Consider the following 17,573-nt stretch of genomic DNA (forward strand, 5'->3'; position numbering starts at 1 on the left):
CCATCCCGTATAACCCGTGCATCCCAGAGAAGCATGCTAGTGGTGGAATGAATGAACTTCCACGGAAAGAGTCTTGGCCTGCTAGCTCTCAACCTGTGTGTGCTGAAGCCGGTTTACCCCAGGCAGCAGCTCTGCCCACGGCGGTTCCCTGGCACATTCTTGCACTTCAGTCGGGATCACCAGAAACCTGCCAGGGGAGAGGTGTCTGCAGAAAACGCAGCTGTCTCTCCCAGCCAGCAAAACGGTCCCAGTCGGTTGTTCCTCTCCCTGTCAAAAGGTTAGCCCCTTCAAAGCCCACCCCTTTCCTCATTTGTCTTCCGTTGGGCTGAGAATAGAAGTAACAAACCACGCTGCCTTCAGCAACAGCAAATCCTTCCTCGATCCTCTTAAAAACCGCCAAAAGTGAAGGCAGGCTGGACGAGGAATCACGGCTTAATAGGAAATCACAGGCTGCATTACAAGTCTGCTATCTTTACACAGAATATAAAGACCCCTTCTAACTGAGTATTTTTCAGACATTATTCACCCATTCCTATACTCCTGTATTTTGAGGCCTTTTACTTTATATAGTGAATATTCATGTTTTCATCTCATTACCCTTTGTAATCTAATGTAGTCCATAGCAACCTTAGCCACTGAAGACTAAATACAATTCAGAATTTTAAACTCTGTAAGCTCTGTCAGTCACAGGCTGAACAGCCTGGCCGTGAGCAAACAGCAAGCCCAGTGTGAGGCTGGAAAAGAGTTTGTGGTAGTCAGCAATCATTGCAAAAGGCGGTAGGCGTGAAAAAAGAAGTAACGACATTGTGGTCAGTCAATATACAGGTGGGCAATTGTTACCTTTATCACTGCTCTCCATTAATTATTATAATTATTCTTGTAGCTGTTGTACAGCAAAGATAGGAGCTGACTTTAGCAAGAGTTCACACCCACCTACAAGGTTTGCTTTCAGATAAGTCTGCATGCACAGTAATCTCATGTATTAATCATTCTCTTAAAGTGACCTATTCCTGTTTGTTGTTGCATTAGGCTGTCATGTAATTTAGTGGTTGGACATATGTTTGTGTCTTAGATATCCTCCGTGCGATATTTTTCTCAAGCAGACCCTCTGCATTGGCAGTATCTTGGCTTTGACACCTCTCACCAGGAGATGGGTTGAATCTCATTTACTCTTGGAAGAGTGTTTCTCCTTTGGAATTCTCTCTGGCTCTGGTCCCTTAGTCTATAATCTATTTATTCTCTACCTTTGTATTTTGTCCCATGACCTTTTCTTATTCTAGTAGGTTGCACAATGATACATGTATTTTTTCTGGTCTAATTTGCACTAGAGAGCGAGCCAGTCTGTTGTACGCGGAGCAAAGCCGTTTTCAAACGCTCTCGCTTGTTCCTTCCCTTCTGCAGAGACCATCCAGAGAAGAACAGCTCTGCATTTTTTACCCAGCCCTGTGGGTGCCATTGTACATATCCCAGTTGTTGCCCCTGGTGCAAAACAGGAAGACAAGTTGATGGTTTAGATGTTGACGGGCTGCCTTTACTTACCCGTGTCCTCACCAATTGCCCTGCACGTTTTCAGAGTATACAAATCATCCGCTGCCAGGACTGGTGCAGCACTCCTGGAGCAAACAGGATTCTCATTTCTTAGAACATGACCTCAGTAATGCTCCTGGGTCCTGTTATCTCACAAAAGGGGGAGTTAGGCACTCAAATAGATTAAAAATAGTTAAAGCCCTAGATTATTTTATGCTTGCTTTATCAGTTTCTTTTATAAGACATGCCTTTTCTGCCAATTAAGAAGTATTTTCCACCAAACAGAAATAATTCATACTTATTCATGCACTGTAAAACACCTTCCAGGTATCAGTGAGGTATCTTAAATTGCCAGTGGATCCCTCAGCCCCTGAGGAACAAATTCTGACAGGACATTGTGTAGGTGTCCAGGTTCTTCCAGCATCTAAGGCTGGAGCACAGAAACAGCTTCCCAGCTGGAAGCAGAGAAGACGGCTGTGATTTGTGTCCCCCAAAACAATTAGAATTTAATCATTAAAATGGTTTTCAGACAGCCCTTATCCCCATTTCTCTCCTCCGATTAAACTAGTACAGCTCTCTCCATCATTCTCAACTCATTTCCAAAGCAAAACAGGGTGTTTCTTTAATTTGGAACTGGATAGAATTACCCAAGCAAGCAGTTCTGTTTGGTTTAAGGAATCGTGGCAAAGGGAAGAAGAGAGGAAAATGAATGAAGTAAAAAAGTTTCAGGGACTGAGCATTGCCGTAAGGTAAGGATTACAGGCTGTGCTGCAAGCAGAAAGTAAAGCAAAATCTGAACAGATTATGGTCTTGCTGTTACCCACGCCACTCATTGTAGTTTTGGCTGAAAGTGCTGTTGAAAAGCCCAGTAGTTTAGAGCCTGAACCCTGTCCCACTTGTTGCCTCAGCTTTGCAGTAATTTTTCCCCCAGCATTAGAATCTGTAAACTAGAGCCCAGAAGTAACTTGCTCTCAGCCAGGCAAGTTCCCAGAAAAGACATTTAGCTCGATCACAGTCACATACAGTAACATCAGACAGTTCTGCTGAAACAAGCCAGCACTAGCTCCTTCCCAGCGAGCCAGCATTATTCATCATCATGTTTATCTACTTGTAATAGTAGTGGTATTACATACATTTAGTGGAGTACAACATTATTGTTATTAAAGCAATAGAGTGCGTCACTCATTGTCCACTCGCTGTGGCATTCACATTGCTGAACAATCCATTTTTGCTAGCCGGGCCTCTCCACGGCACTGGCACTGAGCAGCAAAGCGTAGCACACCCGCTGCCGTTAGCTGTGCGTCAGCCTCTCCCCCCGAGAGGGGCAAAATACCCCACAAAGGGGCACTGCCGGCCGGCAGGGTGGTGCAGGCACCGGCGCAGCCTCACGTACCGCCGCGGTTCAGCCGTAGGAGCTTCGTAATCAGCGAGGGGAGATCTTTCTATGCAGAGCATTCTGGGCGGAAAGTAAAGCTGCTGGAAAAAGAAAGGGGCTCTGGGCTTCTGGTTTTTTCAGCTGGAAAAGGTCCAGAGTTACACTGGTGGTACAGAAATGTTAACCCTGAAGCACATTACAGACGTGTATTTTCCAAAGAATTATGTTAAGCCAAAAAGTGATATGCCCGACATAAATCCGTAAAAAAGGTTCAGAGAAAAACATTGCGTCGTTGCCGGTCCTGGTTTGTGTTGTGCCCGGAGTTACGGCCTGAGGCCTGTTCACCCTTCTTACCCCTGGCTGCTGGATTGCCCGGGTGACCCCCCTTTTTACTGTCACCTTTGACTCCGATTGTTGGTGTGATCACCATGGTGTTAGTGTAGCCTTTGCAAGTGGCAGCTGTTTAACGCATTGTACTTTAACTGCTCTGTTTGCAGGGCTGTGTTTACCCTCCTGATCTGCCTTAAGTGAGATGCATATCATGGGCAGTTAGCTCTGCCAAGCGGAGTGAAGGCTTATTAGTATTTTGGTACATATGAAGCAGCTAATTTAATTCAAACAGCAATGTGTCTTATTGCTTAGCTTTAACTATCTGCTGCCTAAGATGAGCATGTGAAGATAAATTACATGGGGTCATTTGTTAGGAAGAGAACTAGGGAACCCAAACCTCCCTTTCAGGTTCAGGGAAATACAAAATGGTAATTCAATTTGGAGGAAGAACCTAACGATCTGGAAGCTGACAAAAATTAGATGTCATCCTTCGATTGGTCAAATGACTTTTTATTGAAATCACACTCGTGTATCCAGCTCACACTAATGCTGAGTTGGGACCTCGTCAATTAAAAATATAAAAATATTTTTATTTATATATTTGACCGTACAACTTTGAAAGCACCCAGAGCTTGAACTGGCACCCCACATTCACTGTCCTTGCTTCTGGTAAAGCATCTCAGACAACCTGAAAGCGTGTCAGAGCTGAAGGTAAATTGGTCCAACATTTTCTTACAGAATATGAAATCATTTTCTGATTAAAAGTGGCTGGGACTTTTTGCCTTTTGAAGTTCTCTCTCAATATCGTACATAAATAGAAAGACTTGTAGGTGAGAGAAGGTTGAGTAAATGCAAGGACTCATACCCGAGTTCAAAAATAAAATGAACCAAATCAAAACTGTGGCTCAGCTCTTCTCATAATGAGCTCAGTTTTCATCTCATCTAAAATCTTTTGTCTTAGAAACAATTCAGTGATATAAAATGTGGGGACAACTAATAGATGAGAACAAGTAGTCTTCGAATAGGAGGCCTTTCCACTCCCTGAAACATGATATAGTTTGCCTAAACAGCTGCATATGAATCTAGACATAGGATGCAGTTTTTCAGAATGACCTTTATTGTACTAAAACAAGATAACAGCTTAAATTTCCCTGCTGTTGCCCAGTGGGTGTTGTCACACTTCCTACAACACTACTGGCAATGTTGTGACCGTAGAAAGCGGAATCCCTAAAGCAACACCAAAACACGCGGTCAGCAGCGGGGCATATTCACCTGTTCCCTGTGTGCAGAAATGAGCTGGAAAGCACAGCTGCATGTGACAGGCAGCTTTTAAAGGTAGTAACACTCCAAAGTGAATTAATTGTTTCCTGTTAGAAAGTACATTTCACCCATCTCAGTAACACATTTTATCCGTTCTTACACAAGAGAGGAGTTCATTAGGAGCATTTTTCCTGAGTGGAAATGCCAGTTAAGGAGACATTTATATACACAGCATTGTTGGCTTGTGTTTCGAGTTAAGACACTGGTGACAGGATGGTTTATGATGTCAGAAGACTTTTCACCCTGCAGTAAGTATTTTTGTATAGGTGTCCAATCATCTTTGACAATACCTGTCAACAGCAGTAGTGCAGTAATATTACTGACGCTCTTAATGGTTTATTTCCCCCCTACAATTGCCAAGTAGCTCTCATCCTTATTAACTGTAATACCAGTAGTTCATTGAACAGCCTGTTCCTTATTAACAGTTAGCTAACAATTCCTCAAAATGTTCAGTTAAATTTTGACAACATTGAGCATTATATTAATTATGTTGCTTTAATTAGTACTTTTTGGAAATTTTATTCAGAAAACCCACCTGACAGTAATCCTTCTAGTTAAATAAAATGAGTGTAAATGAAACAAAAGTTTGTGAAACAAGGTGGAAAAGAATCTAGAAGGAGTATCCTGAGAAAAAATAAATCCTGAACAACTGGAGATAGATTGTACAAGCTTCTTGCATGGATGCTCCAGCTCCCGAGCTGCCTGTCTGTCCATCATCCAGAGGCATATACAGTCAAAGTATATTTTGCATAGCTCTACTGGCTGGCATACACGGAGAATAACAGACTATTTTGGCTATTACTTATTCAGCTAACTTGAGTGCTTAAGGTCCTAAATTTCAAATTTGCCACTGTTTCAAACAGGGCAGACAAGTGACTCCACACGGAATTCCTCATTTCTCCATTTGTATTTTAAAATATATATAATATAGTTTGTGTAAAAAAAAAAAAGTCAGTAACCATACTGAATACTACAGTTGGGAAGTGTGTACAGTCTTAATTTATCTATAGCACCTGTATGTGTTAGCATTATAACTATTTATCATTTATATTTCAGTGATACCTAGAGGCCTTTATCTGTTATGTCATCATTTTTACATGAGCACTCGCTATTCATTCTCAGGATCACTGTTTTCTGTACATTGCACAAGATAGATTGAGATTGAGGCAGAATGCTACTGAAAGGGGGGAAAAAAAAAGACATTCTTTCCTGTCTCATCATGGGACTGAGAGAGCTGGTTCTCCCTTTTTCTCTGCCACAGCCACAGTTCTGATGGTCAAGACTAATAACGCATGCACGGAAAGGTGGCATGATGCTTACCCTCTGGGAGATTAATTCTGTAATTTTTAAGATTTGATTTTTGGTATAGAGTCCCTAAAATTATTTTTATCAAATCTGCAATTGTTTTTATCAAGCCTGTAATTGTTTGTACAATTCATAGATCAGTAAATCTGTTAACTAGGGGTATTAACTGAGTTTTTAATTAAGAACTCTGAGTTCCTTACTCGCTTGGAATGGGTGTGTTAAAAGAGGCTGGAGATGTCAGCAAAACAAAGCTATTTTAATGCACTTGATAGTAGACAATCTTACGCTTAATGTCTTTTGGAAGATCTGTATTACAAGAATAGTTCTGCTTTTTGCATGCACACAAATTTAAATGTACATTATTCTTTAAAAGAGGCTGTTTATGCTTTATTTCAAAGAAGCAGTTGAGAAGTGGGGTTGAAAGGAGGGAAAAGAGCAGATAAATCATTAAGCCACCCTAGAGAGAACAAAAAGTTACTAGTCAAATAGAAGTGTGTATTAGCACGCTTGTATCTTGGTTAGCCCATTGAAGTTGGTGGAAATATTTTCCAGTTTCTTGAGTACCATCTTGAGCCTGTGCTGTCCGGGCAGCTGCTGTAGTAGAAGCAGCAAAATGAGTGTCGTGACTATGTCCTGCTTTTTTCTGAGTACGTGCTCTCCCATTAGTTACCCAGTTGGGCACCCTGCAGCCTTCACAGTTCTCAGGCCAAGTGTCCCAGCTTAAGGAGGCGTGTTTGCAGGGAGCGCAGGAGCACACCCAAAGGCTGCATTCTGGTGACAGGTTTTGTGTACAAGACTGAAATTGAGAGCTGTGGCATGTGGCAGTTCTGAGGCTCTGGGTGTTTTCCTCGTGTCTTTGATTTTTGCAACATCTTTCTGTTACGGCAGCACCGGAATCATCAGCCTGGCTTCCTGAAAGGCTTATGCATCTGTCTCTTTCAATTGCTTCTATTGACTGGCTTTAAATCCCATCAGCTGGTGGGAAGGCATCTGAATGAGGCACCATCATGTAAGACACCAGAGTATCCATAGGGGAGAAAACCTTTATAGATGCTCCAACCAAGTGTCGTGGCTAAGCCACCAAGTATAAGCTTCAGAGTTCACAAGAAGATGGTTCAATTCTGGAAGCAGTCGCACTATTTTCATTCCACTGTTTGGGCTGACGGAGACGACTACTGGAGCGTATGTTGTTTGAAAAGTTGTATTCTAGAATAGTATGCATTCAGCAGTGTGTTTCATGAAAATTTCTTCAGTGACAGTCTTATTCCAGAAACCTCTAACAGAGCTTTTATTTGCAAAAATCTATTTGAGATAAATGGCATATAATAAACTAAACTATCCTGTCGCCAAAACCTGTTAAGTCACAAAACAGAATTCCTCCCAGCAGTTTTGAGTCGTATTTAGCTATGATCGCTTTTTGAGCCCATCTACAAAAGAAGCCAGCTTATTCCAAAGTATTTGTGACCCTTGTAGAGCATGAAGGAGGAGAGCAAATGTTTTCCTTATTTCGGGGGGCTGTATCTAGTTAGGATTTTTTATGTCTGCATCAGCATCTCGCTGAGATTGAGACTTGCACAAGCCAAAGAGGCGGTGGTGGGGAGGGAGAAGCCTTATTCATTAGAGTGCAGCAAGTCAGAATGCTTCCACGCTTCTGGCCTGAAGGAAGGATGCTGTCTTATAAAAAGAAGAGCTTGCCCCACTTTATTGTATTAAATTATTACCTACAGATCATTTTGCCTGGATAACTTTTGCAGCATTTATTTTCATCTCCGTACCAGCCATTAGAAACCTGATTTGTCAAAGAAAGATCTTTGTAAACTACAGTAACTTCTTGACTGGGTGATCAGCACTAAAGCCCTTGAAAAATTGGCAGAAGTTTTCACCCTGTGAAAATGTTCAGATCAATAAAGCAAATTGATAAATACCATTTCACAGAATATAGGCTCTCGGATTAAATGCTCCAACACATAGCAGTAACAGATCATTCCAGGTGTGGAACATCATACTTTAAAAGCCATATAGTTAATGCTGTAAAAGGAAGGATTATATGAAATGTGATTGATTCTTATACCTTATGTCATAAAAAGTAGCTTCAGTTATGTGGGGTTCATGAGTAACGAAAGCGAGAGGTTACCAGAAAAAGTCAACCCTTAAATTGCAGACAAAGAGCTTCTCCTACCAATAGTATTACATCATTAAAATATTTCACAGACACTCAGAAATAAGCTGTACTTCTGTATGTCAGTGAAGCAGCAAATTGAATTCTCATAATATGTTTTGAAAATGAGTCTTGTTAGGTTTGATGAGGTGGAAAAGGTACTGAGATCACTGGTTTGTTCCAATACGTTCAGTACGCTTTTCTTGGATGTTTGCCATGGCTAATCTTTTTAATGGCAGTGTAGCTTGTAAACCCATTTGGTAGAAAGCTATATGTCTCAGTTTCAGAGTATCACACCAAGTAGGGTGGTAAATAAGTTTCTCTTCAAGCATGTGAACCCTTTTGTTACAATACCAGAAATTTTATTTTAACACGCATATCATGAAAACCTCAGTGTTTCCTTTATGAATTCAGTGATGAGCAAAATAAAATGCAAATGTCATTTTAAATACACCCGCACATACATATGTAGCTAATATGCACCAGCCTTATGTTTTTTTTCTTTGAAGATGTTTATCAAGGACAAACTTCAGTTAATTCAGGCCCAATATTCAAGAAATTGAGCCTGTGACAAACCCTCTGGATTTGTCCAAAACCGCTCGTTGGCTACTTACTCGTGCCATTTGGGAAGTGGTCTGGGAAGACAGCGGGCCTTACAGCATGATGAGCCATTGTTAAATTCAAAGTTCTGTCATGCCAAACGAGTGAGAACATTTGGATAAAATGTGGAAAACTTCATCCTCAGCCTCCCCACAGCTGAACCACAGGTTGCCACTTCAGGTGCTTTACACGACTTCACCCTGTGGGCTCACACAGGCATGTTGAGTTAAAATTATTTTAGGCTGTTCTGTAGGTTAAAATAAACACCTTCTAGGCCTTTTAAAGCTAAGTTAGAATACACCGGAGATCCAATAGCAGGTTTATAATGACCCCATGGCATAACTACCAATTCATCAGCTTCTATTCCAGATGTCTTTAGAAAATAATTTACTTTTTGTTAACAAGATTTCATATAAAGGTACAGAATCTTATGCAGTCAGCATCATTTTCCTTAAAGCACATTCCCAATTCCTTGGTTCTGAAAAAATCCCCTGAAAAGCCTGCTTTCTTGTCATGTCTTCCTTTCCATCAGCCTTAGAGAAGCTGTGCAGGGTAGGTTTGTGTACAGCTGCAGAGATCCCAGTGCTCTGAACTCCGTTTTCTGTTTCTGTTTCCTGGATAGCTGTCCTTGAGAGAATCAAGCAAAGAAATCCCATGAAATTAACCTTTTTTCCCCCAGGTTCCCTTTTTCATCTTCCACCTATTCATTTTCCATAGTCATAGCCAGCAGCCTACTCTGTATTTGAGTTGTTGTTGAACTGATTTTCGTACTTTCCCATAGATCAATAGTCTGCTGTCTTTAAACACGCTCACGTGCAAAACTGCAAGGTAGGAGGTGAGAGTTTTGAAACAGCGTGTGTCTTAACGTGTTGGCCTAAAGAAGGATTGTAGATATGAGAAGAGACATAGAGAAAGAGCACATGAGAAAGAAAGGGAGAGGAGAAAAGAAGGATCAGTAAGTATGAGGGATGTCCAAAAGAGCTGCTTTTTGCCAATTAAATTTTTTAATTAGCGTGGTCATCTGAGCCAGAGGTTTCAGGCTGCCTTGCAAAAAGTTGCTGATGGTTGTGATTGTGGTTTGTTTGCAGTTACCCATACAGTGAGGACTCTAGCCAGGGAAAGCAGTACATGAATACGAGATGTCCAGCCTGGTGTGACAGAATCCTGATGTCCCACTCAGCCAAGGAGCTCATTCTGAAGGTAAGTACAGACCTACAGCCACCCCGCTGCCTCCGCGTTGTGTTTATCTTCAGTAAAGGTAGGGTAGGGCTGATAGACTTCTGCGTGTCCTTGAATTGTCAGTTGCCTGTAGCAAACGCTCGCCACGCTGCAGACAGCATACCATGGCAGTAATAAACTGTTATACCTCTAGTGCTTTCCACCCAAGAATGTGGATTTGTCCCACTTAACCCGTTGTCAGTTACCAAAGCACAAGCTTTCACAAACGCGTCTTCTGTTTTCTGAGCTGCCAACACTGGGTGCCTGTCATCTCTCCTGCTTCTGTACTTGTCAGTGCTGTACTGGGATGTTTGTGAACCAGACTGGGAAACTGCGCCTGCTTTAAAAAATAACAAAAAAATGCCACCCAATCCAGTCCACTATACAGTAACGTAAGTAACAGTACTGCCCTTACTAAGGATTCAGCACAGATGCAGGCGAAAGTAACCAGGAGGAGCTGCTGACTGAGGAGTAATGCTGTTGAAAGAAAAACCTGTATAGCAACAGCTCGAGGCACCCAACTTAAAACCGTGGTAGATCTGGTTCCCTCCATTGCTGATGGCAAGAACATGTCAGGCCCTAGATGGGCCAAATCTCCTATTGGTGTCCCCTGAATGAAGACAGAGTCTTCAGCAAGTAGGCTACTAACTTCGGTACGCCAATTAAGTGCCTGAAGTTAGACATTCCATTAAAGCTTTAAAAATACCATTGTGCAACGTTCTTGAACATATAGTTCCTCCTGAAACTTCAGTGTATAGAGGTAAGGTAAACTTGGCGACGCTCTGTCCAAGGTTGAATGACAGGAATATAGTTTAGGAGCCTTCCAGTTTTCCTTCTCTCCTTCTTTCCTTCTCTTTTCTCCTTACTGCGCTCTGCCCTCCTCCTTTCCTTGGAAACACCAAACTAGGTCAGTCGGTTACATATGCCAGCTTACACTGCCTGTTTTTTCCTGTTTGCTTGTTTATGGCAACTGGAGACCCGTCCTGTTTACGCAGGCTATCAGTTACGGTTGGTCTAAAGGACTGAGAACACATCAGGAAATCGGTGTATGGTATAAGGAGATCTCACCCATGCCTTTCTGCTCTGAGCTACATTTTCCCTGCTGTGCTACCTGTGGCCATGAGTGCGATGCAAGAACGAACGTGCTGTGACTTTTCAGCACTGCTGCACTGAGGTTATCTTGCTGAACAGACTGTATGACTGTCTCATACATAACAGACTTACCAAACCCAGAATTGCCCAAAGTCATGTGTCTGTCTGTAAGGTCCTGTATAACTAATACAGTTCAATGGGAGTGAATTGCAGAAAATAATCCTTGCATATGGATCCGTATTCTGCAGCTTCATGGCTTTTTTTTTTCCTGTTTAAATTAATTAAACCCTTGAAACTTGCTTTCCTGAAGTTGATAACCTTCTGTTTCTCTCTCTCATCAGGGTTATTTATCTCATGATTAGACTGTTTGCTTTGCAGTATATAACTCACTGAAAGGCTGAGAACATTTTTTCCATAGCTACTCAAATTTCAGGTTGATGTACTTCCTCATACATTTTAATGTGTAAGAAGTGTCTGTACGATATCTTGAAGTTTCGCCCAAAATCGTAGACAATGCATGTACTGCAGTATTTAATAAAAAAATCTGTGAAGCTAAGAGGAATACAGGCTTTATAGTAAAATTAGTAATGTCAAAATCAATGTTATTTGATATTCTTATACAGAAGTATCATATGAAAACGTGAGACTTTACCCAAAATATTACAGATAGTACTTGGCGCCCATGAAATTCCTAAAGAACAAAGGATTAAAACCATGGAAAGAGTGGCCAATGAGGGAAGATGGTTTTTTTTAAGCTATGAATAAGGAGATAGAAGTGTACACAAAGGCTTGAAGAGTGTAAACAGTACAGAGGGAAAGGAATTCTTTCAGATTATCTAGGGGGGCATAACTTGGATATAATGGGCGAAAATTAAACAAAGGAAAACAAAGTTAGAGCATTAAAGAAATTTGTAACTATGAGGTCACTTAGCCCAGTTCTTAGTCTCCATGGAACAGAAACCCAGTCAGCTGGATCATTCAAAGCTTACATTTTAAAAATGCATATATTTTTGTCTCTGTAGCCTTGCATTTCCAAATTACGAGCCTGAAGTTTGGGCATCTCCAGCAATGTGTATGCAAAATTACAGACGTAGATGAGGCCAAACTGGCATGGTTGTTTAACGCAGTGAGTCTACACCAATAAAGGAGTTAGCTTATCCAACTCAAAACCAAACTGTAATTCTGGCCCATAAAACGTAATGAAGATATTCTGCAGAAAAGAATGCTGAACTGATAGAGGAGAGGGCAAAATGACCTTACAGGTTTTTGTGGTTCAACACAGTAAGCAGTGTTTGCCTTGCCATCGAGCATTTATTCCATTGCAGAGACTTACGCTCTGAAGCTTTAAAGGGAACTGTGAAGGAAGTAAATGCAAAATTTAATTAACTGATTACCCTGTAACAAATCCTTACAATATAAATGTGTATGAATTTTTAAAGAATTTTTGGGTGTAACTAGTTATTGAAAATGCTTATGCAGGTAATTATTTTGCAGTATTAGTTTTTTCTTATCAGCAGATAAAGGATTTCTTTCTGTCTTAGCAATTCTATACTGTACTTCAAACAAAAATTGTAGTCAATCTGCATTTTAATCCTATATTAAGACAGGATAGTATGCACAAATTACCACACTGTACAGTGTGTTCAGCTCCACAGTAGGCATTACAGATTGTACAGACATGGGGCTGTAAACAGCTTTCATGCAACATCATCTATCATGCTATGGTCGGTTACCTCACCATCATGTTATTTTATGCTTCCTGAGCCCTAAAACACCAAAGGTTGCCCACTGCTAGGGAGCTGCGTTGATGCCTGATAGCATGAAGTAATGAATGCTCAGCCAAGTGTATATTGTTTCTGCTTGTGCACCACTGTAATTTGTTTATCTGTCTAAAGATTATGCAGTTGAAAATCCACAATTTTATGCTGCCTTTGTAAATTATCAAGTCGCTTTTGATGAATGTATCCCCACTTCCGATGCTAGTGGCATTATGATCTTGAAATATTGGAAAGTGCTCATGCATACAATGCAGAAGGTTATGTTTTTATATTTTTGGCAGACAACCGTGCTATAAAGTAAATCTGACCTTAAGCTTCCTTACTGCATTAAAGATAATTCAGTTTTAACTTTATAGTCCTAAATGCTACTGTTTATATAAAGTTATTGCCCAGTCAAACTTGACTGATTACAGATGAGAAAGTCTTGACTGTTTCATACAAAATAAATTAGTATTGCCAACTAGTTTAAAGCACATCTATGATTGTATTAGAGACTTGGGAGCGTGCAGATTGCAGATTTAATTAGCTTACAGGAATTCTTTAGCATAATAAGAAATCGCCGTGTACGGCAATGTATTTGTATTTATTCCCGAGGTACTGTGTGTGCTAGAGGATCAAAACAGATTCTCAAAATCAACATTTATTGCAAATGGCAGAAAGATGAGCACATTTTATTATTCATTCAGCTACAAAGGCTAAAGAAGTCCGTGTATAAGGATAAAGTTCAAGACAGAACAGTATGAAAGCAGTTTGTAATGGAGACTGGAGGAATGTCATCTTTCATTTGCTGCTGATTTCCTTAAAATCACTTCATGCTTTTTTTCAGATGAAGAAATGTATCTCATAGAAACGGTTATACTCATAAACTGTAAATAATTCATTTGTCTCTCTGAACATTTGAAAGGAGCTATATGATGAAGTCAGATGCTCTGAGAAGGCAATGTGGATTGCCTTTAATACAAACACAACATACATCCCACCAATTAGGGGGATGTATGGTGGGACATGCACAAAATTGTGTGTCATTCTTAAAAAAGGACTAGTCAAACATGCTGGCTGCATGTCACGGGCAAAAGGCTGGAATGCAGTCCTAAGTCCTTCGTTTCATCTACCCGAGTGTTACCCACTAAAACTCCTTGAGGTCCCAGAAGGAAGGAGTAGATGCAGTGACTTCCTGAGCTACTTTACGTGGACAAATTGCACAAATTACTGCAAGCAGTACTGGACACAGAAATTCATGCTATGTGGTCTTTCTCTGGAAAAGCCAAGCGGAGGTGTGTTAATAAAACTTCATGAAGAAACTGGTTTGAACTATTTGCGTAAATTATTTCCTTCTTTTTTTCTGTTTCTGTAATCTGAAGGATACTTGAACTGACTAGTGTTTTGCTGTGTTTTTTTAACTAGTCAGAAAATGATGAGAAGATAGTAATATACGACCACATTGGGCCAAATGTCTGCATGGGGGATCACAAGGTAATTAACCATTTCAGTATCGTATCTTCTAAGTCTTCTGTATTAGGAAGGAGAATGTATGCGCTATTTTCTCTTAATTTTACATTTAAATCAATTACATCTCTGTCCTGTTTTTAATTTAAAGCCTAAAAAATGTTTTTAAAGCTGAATCCAACTGAAATCAGCCAGCACACTAGAGTAGATACTTGTATGAAATCAAATAAAGAACAGAATGATGCACACTAAAATGAAAGCATGATACAGTACAAAGTGAAGAGGAGCAACTGTCTGTGCATTTACAACCATTCCTGTAAAACAAAAGTATTTTCATCGGGTTATCAAAATTGCTTCCAAAACATAGTTTCAGTTAATGAGGTGCCTAGCTGCGTATTGGTAAAACAACATATCGGTGGTGCCATATTTAAGCAACAAGTGAGAAAAGGGATACAGAATTACATAGATACCACTTGTTAAAGTGAAGAAAAAGACGTGAATTTTATAAACGATCTTCTTTGCTGGATACCAGATGGAAAGCTGAGGTAGAAATAGAGCAAAACTGAGTATTTGCTTTCTTTCAAAAAAACTGATCAAGGAATAGGAGGTAACCTTTGAAAGCCTATACGAAAACTATATAAAACCCATCTAAAAACTCAGCTAGAAACTTGCAAAAACTTACGGACTGTGCAACAGCGATAACGGATCCGTCCTAGGCACAGTGCTGAGGCTCTTGAATGATAATTCAGTGATGGATAATGGGTAGTTACATGTGTGCACGCATGTATGCCCCTAAATCCACATTCACAAAGATGCATAGCTGTATTTACTTTCACGGTCAGAGTTCTTGTGAGAGAGAGTATTGTTTTTCTAAGGAAGAATGCACTTATGATATTTGGTCCAGAATCATCCAAGTCAGATTTTAAAATACAGATGTTTACTAACTTCTCCAGTAAAATTAAAAGTTCGGCGTGTCAGCAGCTGAAGGGCAGCCAGTTCGGAAACAGTAATTCTTGTTTCCTTTGTCGCCAGTGTAATCAACGTGAATTATTTTAGCACGGCACTTTCAGTGGAGCTAATTCTGGGATCAAAGGGAGTTGCGTATGGAACCCAATCCTTCCCCCACAGAAATCACTGGCAAGTTTTCCCGTAGATTGCAATGGGAGCAGAGATCCGTGAGGAGCTGTTGTACTTCTCTTGTGCATTTGGTAGTTAGATGGATCCAAGAAATTATTGCGTCATTTGGTTTCCAGTCATAGAGGAATTTTTGTTGTGTTTGCTAATGACTGTTAAAAAAAAAAAAAAAAGTGTATATTTCAAACGTGTAACTTCTATTTTTCCCTGACTTGCTGCAGCCTGTGTTCCTGTCCTTTCGAATAGCTGCTGGGGCAGGTAAACCTATTGCAAATGTGCACAAGTGTTGTGTCGTGCAGTGATGTGGTGGTAAATATCATTTTTTTTCCTTCACGTTTATATTTTCTACATCATTTCCCCTGTGTTTATTTTTCTTTTTAAAAAAATGCCAATTCTGCAACAGGAAAAAGATGCCTACGAAATGAGAAGATTTTCCGTGAAACCACACTGTAGCAAGGAGGGGAAGGAACATGCAGCATACTGAAATACATAATCGTAACAACTGTATTGATAAATCAAGTCCCGAGTGCCACATTTTTAGACTGCTGATCGTACACTATGCTTCAGCATCTGGACTCTGTTTGAGAAAAGCCTCACATACCTCACTGTCTTGTATGTTCATGTGACATCAAGTAGAAACGTGGAATTATTTTTTATATATATGTCACAATTCTGTTGCCAAAACTCTAAATAGACAGCAGAGATGTTATGTATTTTAGATTTCACAACTTTCAACTTTTAATAAGTGTTTGTCAATGTGGAAAAGCTATTTCGGCATATTATAAACTTTTAAAGGTGTCATGCCTAACATTATATATCTTTACCACTTTGGGGTTTTGTACATTGGATTGTATAGATAGAGATATTGATGGTTTTAAATGGTATTTTCTTTGTTGACCAAGGCTTATGGTTTGTGTTTTAGTTTTAGTATTTTGTTTTTCATTTTTATAATTTTTTTCTCATGTTATTTACTATACTGCCATGTTACATGGTTTTTGAATCACACAGCAGCTGCTTTCTATACATGCATATATATGTGTGTGTATATATATGTATGTATGTGTATATATACACAGATATATAAATAATTTATAAACCTGACCAAAACTTACGCTAAATATACCTTCCCATATGAATGCTTGAGAGTGCCATATCAGCAGTTAGTGTTGGAGTCTTAGCAGGTTTAGTTAAGTGTACCGTCGACAACCAACATTTATATAATAAAAAATATATAGCAGTGCCATCCTGGATACCAATATATAGCATACTATTTAGCACATATATTAGCAGATTCACTTTGTTACTCCTATAATCCCTTCTTTCTATGTAATATTAAGGATCGAATGTGAAGTTCTTAGCTAGGTTTGGGTGTAACTTTCCAGAATTTTGTAAACTGTTTTTGTCTGTCTTTTGTTACTGTTTTATGGTGCCAAGTATTCTATATTGAAACAATAACAACATGGGAGAAGAAAATAATAGTCTGCTTCATGTAGCGACTGTATTGGACACAGACTGTATTTATACAGTGTTAAAGAAAAAAAAAAACTACTGTAAATTTTCCTGGTTAGTAGCTCAGTGCAGCCTACAATATAATCTCGTTACCAACGTTTTTCTCCCACCACTAAATACAACATTAAAAGATTATTAGGGAGCGTGTTGATGAAACACAAATGTATGTTTTATTGATTTAATTTAGAACACTACAGAGTTCATGGACTGCGCGATGGCATTAGATTGATGCTTGATTTTGGTATAAATCACTACCATTGAAAATTATTTGATGTCTGCTTGCAGGATGTTTTCTCAGCAGTACAATCTGGGTTTATATTAAGTACTGTTGCCCAAGGGGTGTCTGCAGCTCTGCATTGTTACCGTGCCATGTTGCATTATAACCACACAGTAATTCTATTTAAGCGAACTCAACTCATGGTAACTTCGAAGGCCTTTAGAAACGAGTACTCTGGTTCTCAAGCAATAAACTGATCATGGTGAATGTGGCTGTGTCTGTCCCTTCCATTTGGGCACGGGGGATTACAGGGAAATTATTATATTGTCACATTTCTTGTTAACGAGTTACCTTTTGATCTCCTACCAATTAACAGCGTTATTTTTCACATGAAAACCTGTATAACAGAACGCAGCTCTCGTGTTAATCAAAACACAATACACACCGAGGAAAAGGCATTTAGGAGTAATACAACTTTATGAGCTATTCATGAGATGCCAATCCCCAGCAGTTCAATAAATATGCCACCATAAACTCCTTCGTGATTATCTCTGGTTTTAGAAA

The 17,573-nt window shown here is 39.8% G+C and overlaps 1 protein-coding gene across 3 annotated transcripts in view; it reads left to right on the forward strand.

Moving 5' to 3' along the window:
- Nucleotides 1-17,276, forward strand: part of INPP5A (inositol polyphosphate-5-phosphatase A) — a 254,812-nt gene extending 237,536 nt beyond the window's left edge. For 2 of the 3 annotated variants that reach the window (XM_075107879.1, XM_075107882.1), the window contains 4 exons: nucleotides 9,704-9,815; nucleotides 14,108-14,176; nucleotides 15,505-15,592; nucleotides 15,687-17,276. In XM_075107879.1, the coding sequence (XP_074963980.1) occupies nucleotides 9,704-9,815; nucleotides 14,108-14,176; nucleotides 15,505-15,585 (262 nt within the window). In that variant the 3' untranslated portion in view covers nucleotides 15,586-15,592; nucleotides 15,687-17,276. The remainder of the gene's footprint in view (nucleotides 1-9,703; nucleotides 9,816-14,107; nucleotides 14,177-15,504; nucleotides 15,593-15,686) is intronic. The other variant, XM_075107881.1, reaches the window with a different exon arrangement.
- The last annotated feature ends 297 nt before the right edge of the window (nucleotides 17,277-17,573 follow it).

This window comes from Phalacrocorax aristotelis, chromosome 12, assembly GCF_949628215.1.
Source record: "Phalacrocorax aristotelis chromosome 12, bGulAri2.1, whole genome shotgun sequence".
NCBI lineage: Eukaryota > Metazoa > Chordata > Aves > Suliformes > Phalacrocoracidae > Phalacrocorax > Phalacrocorax aristotelis.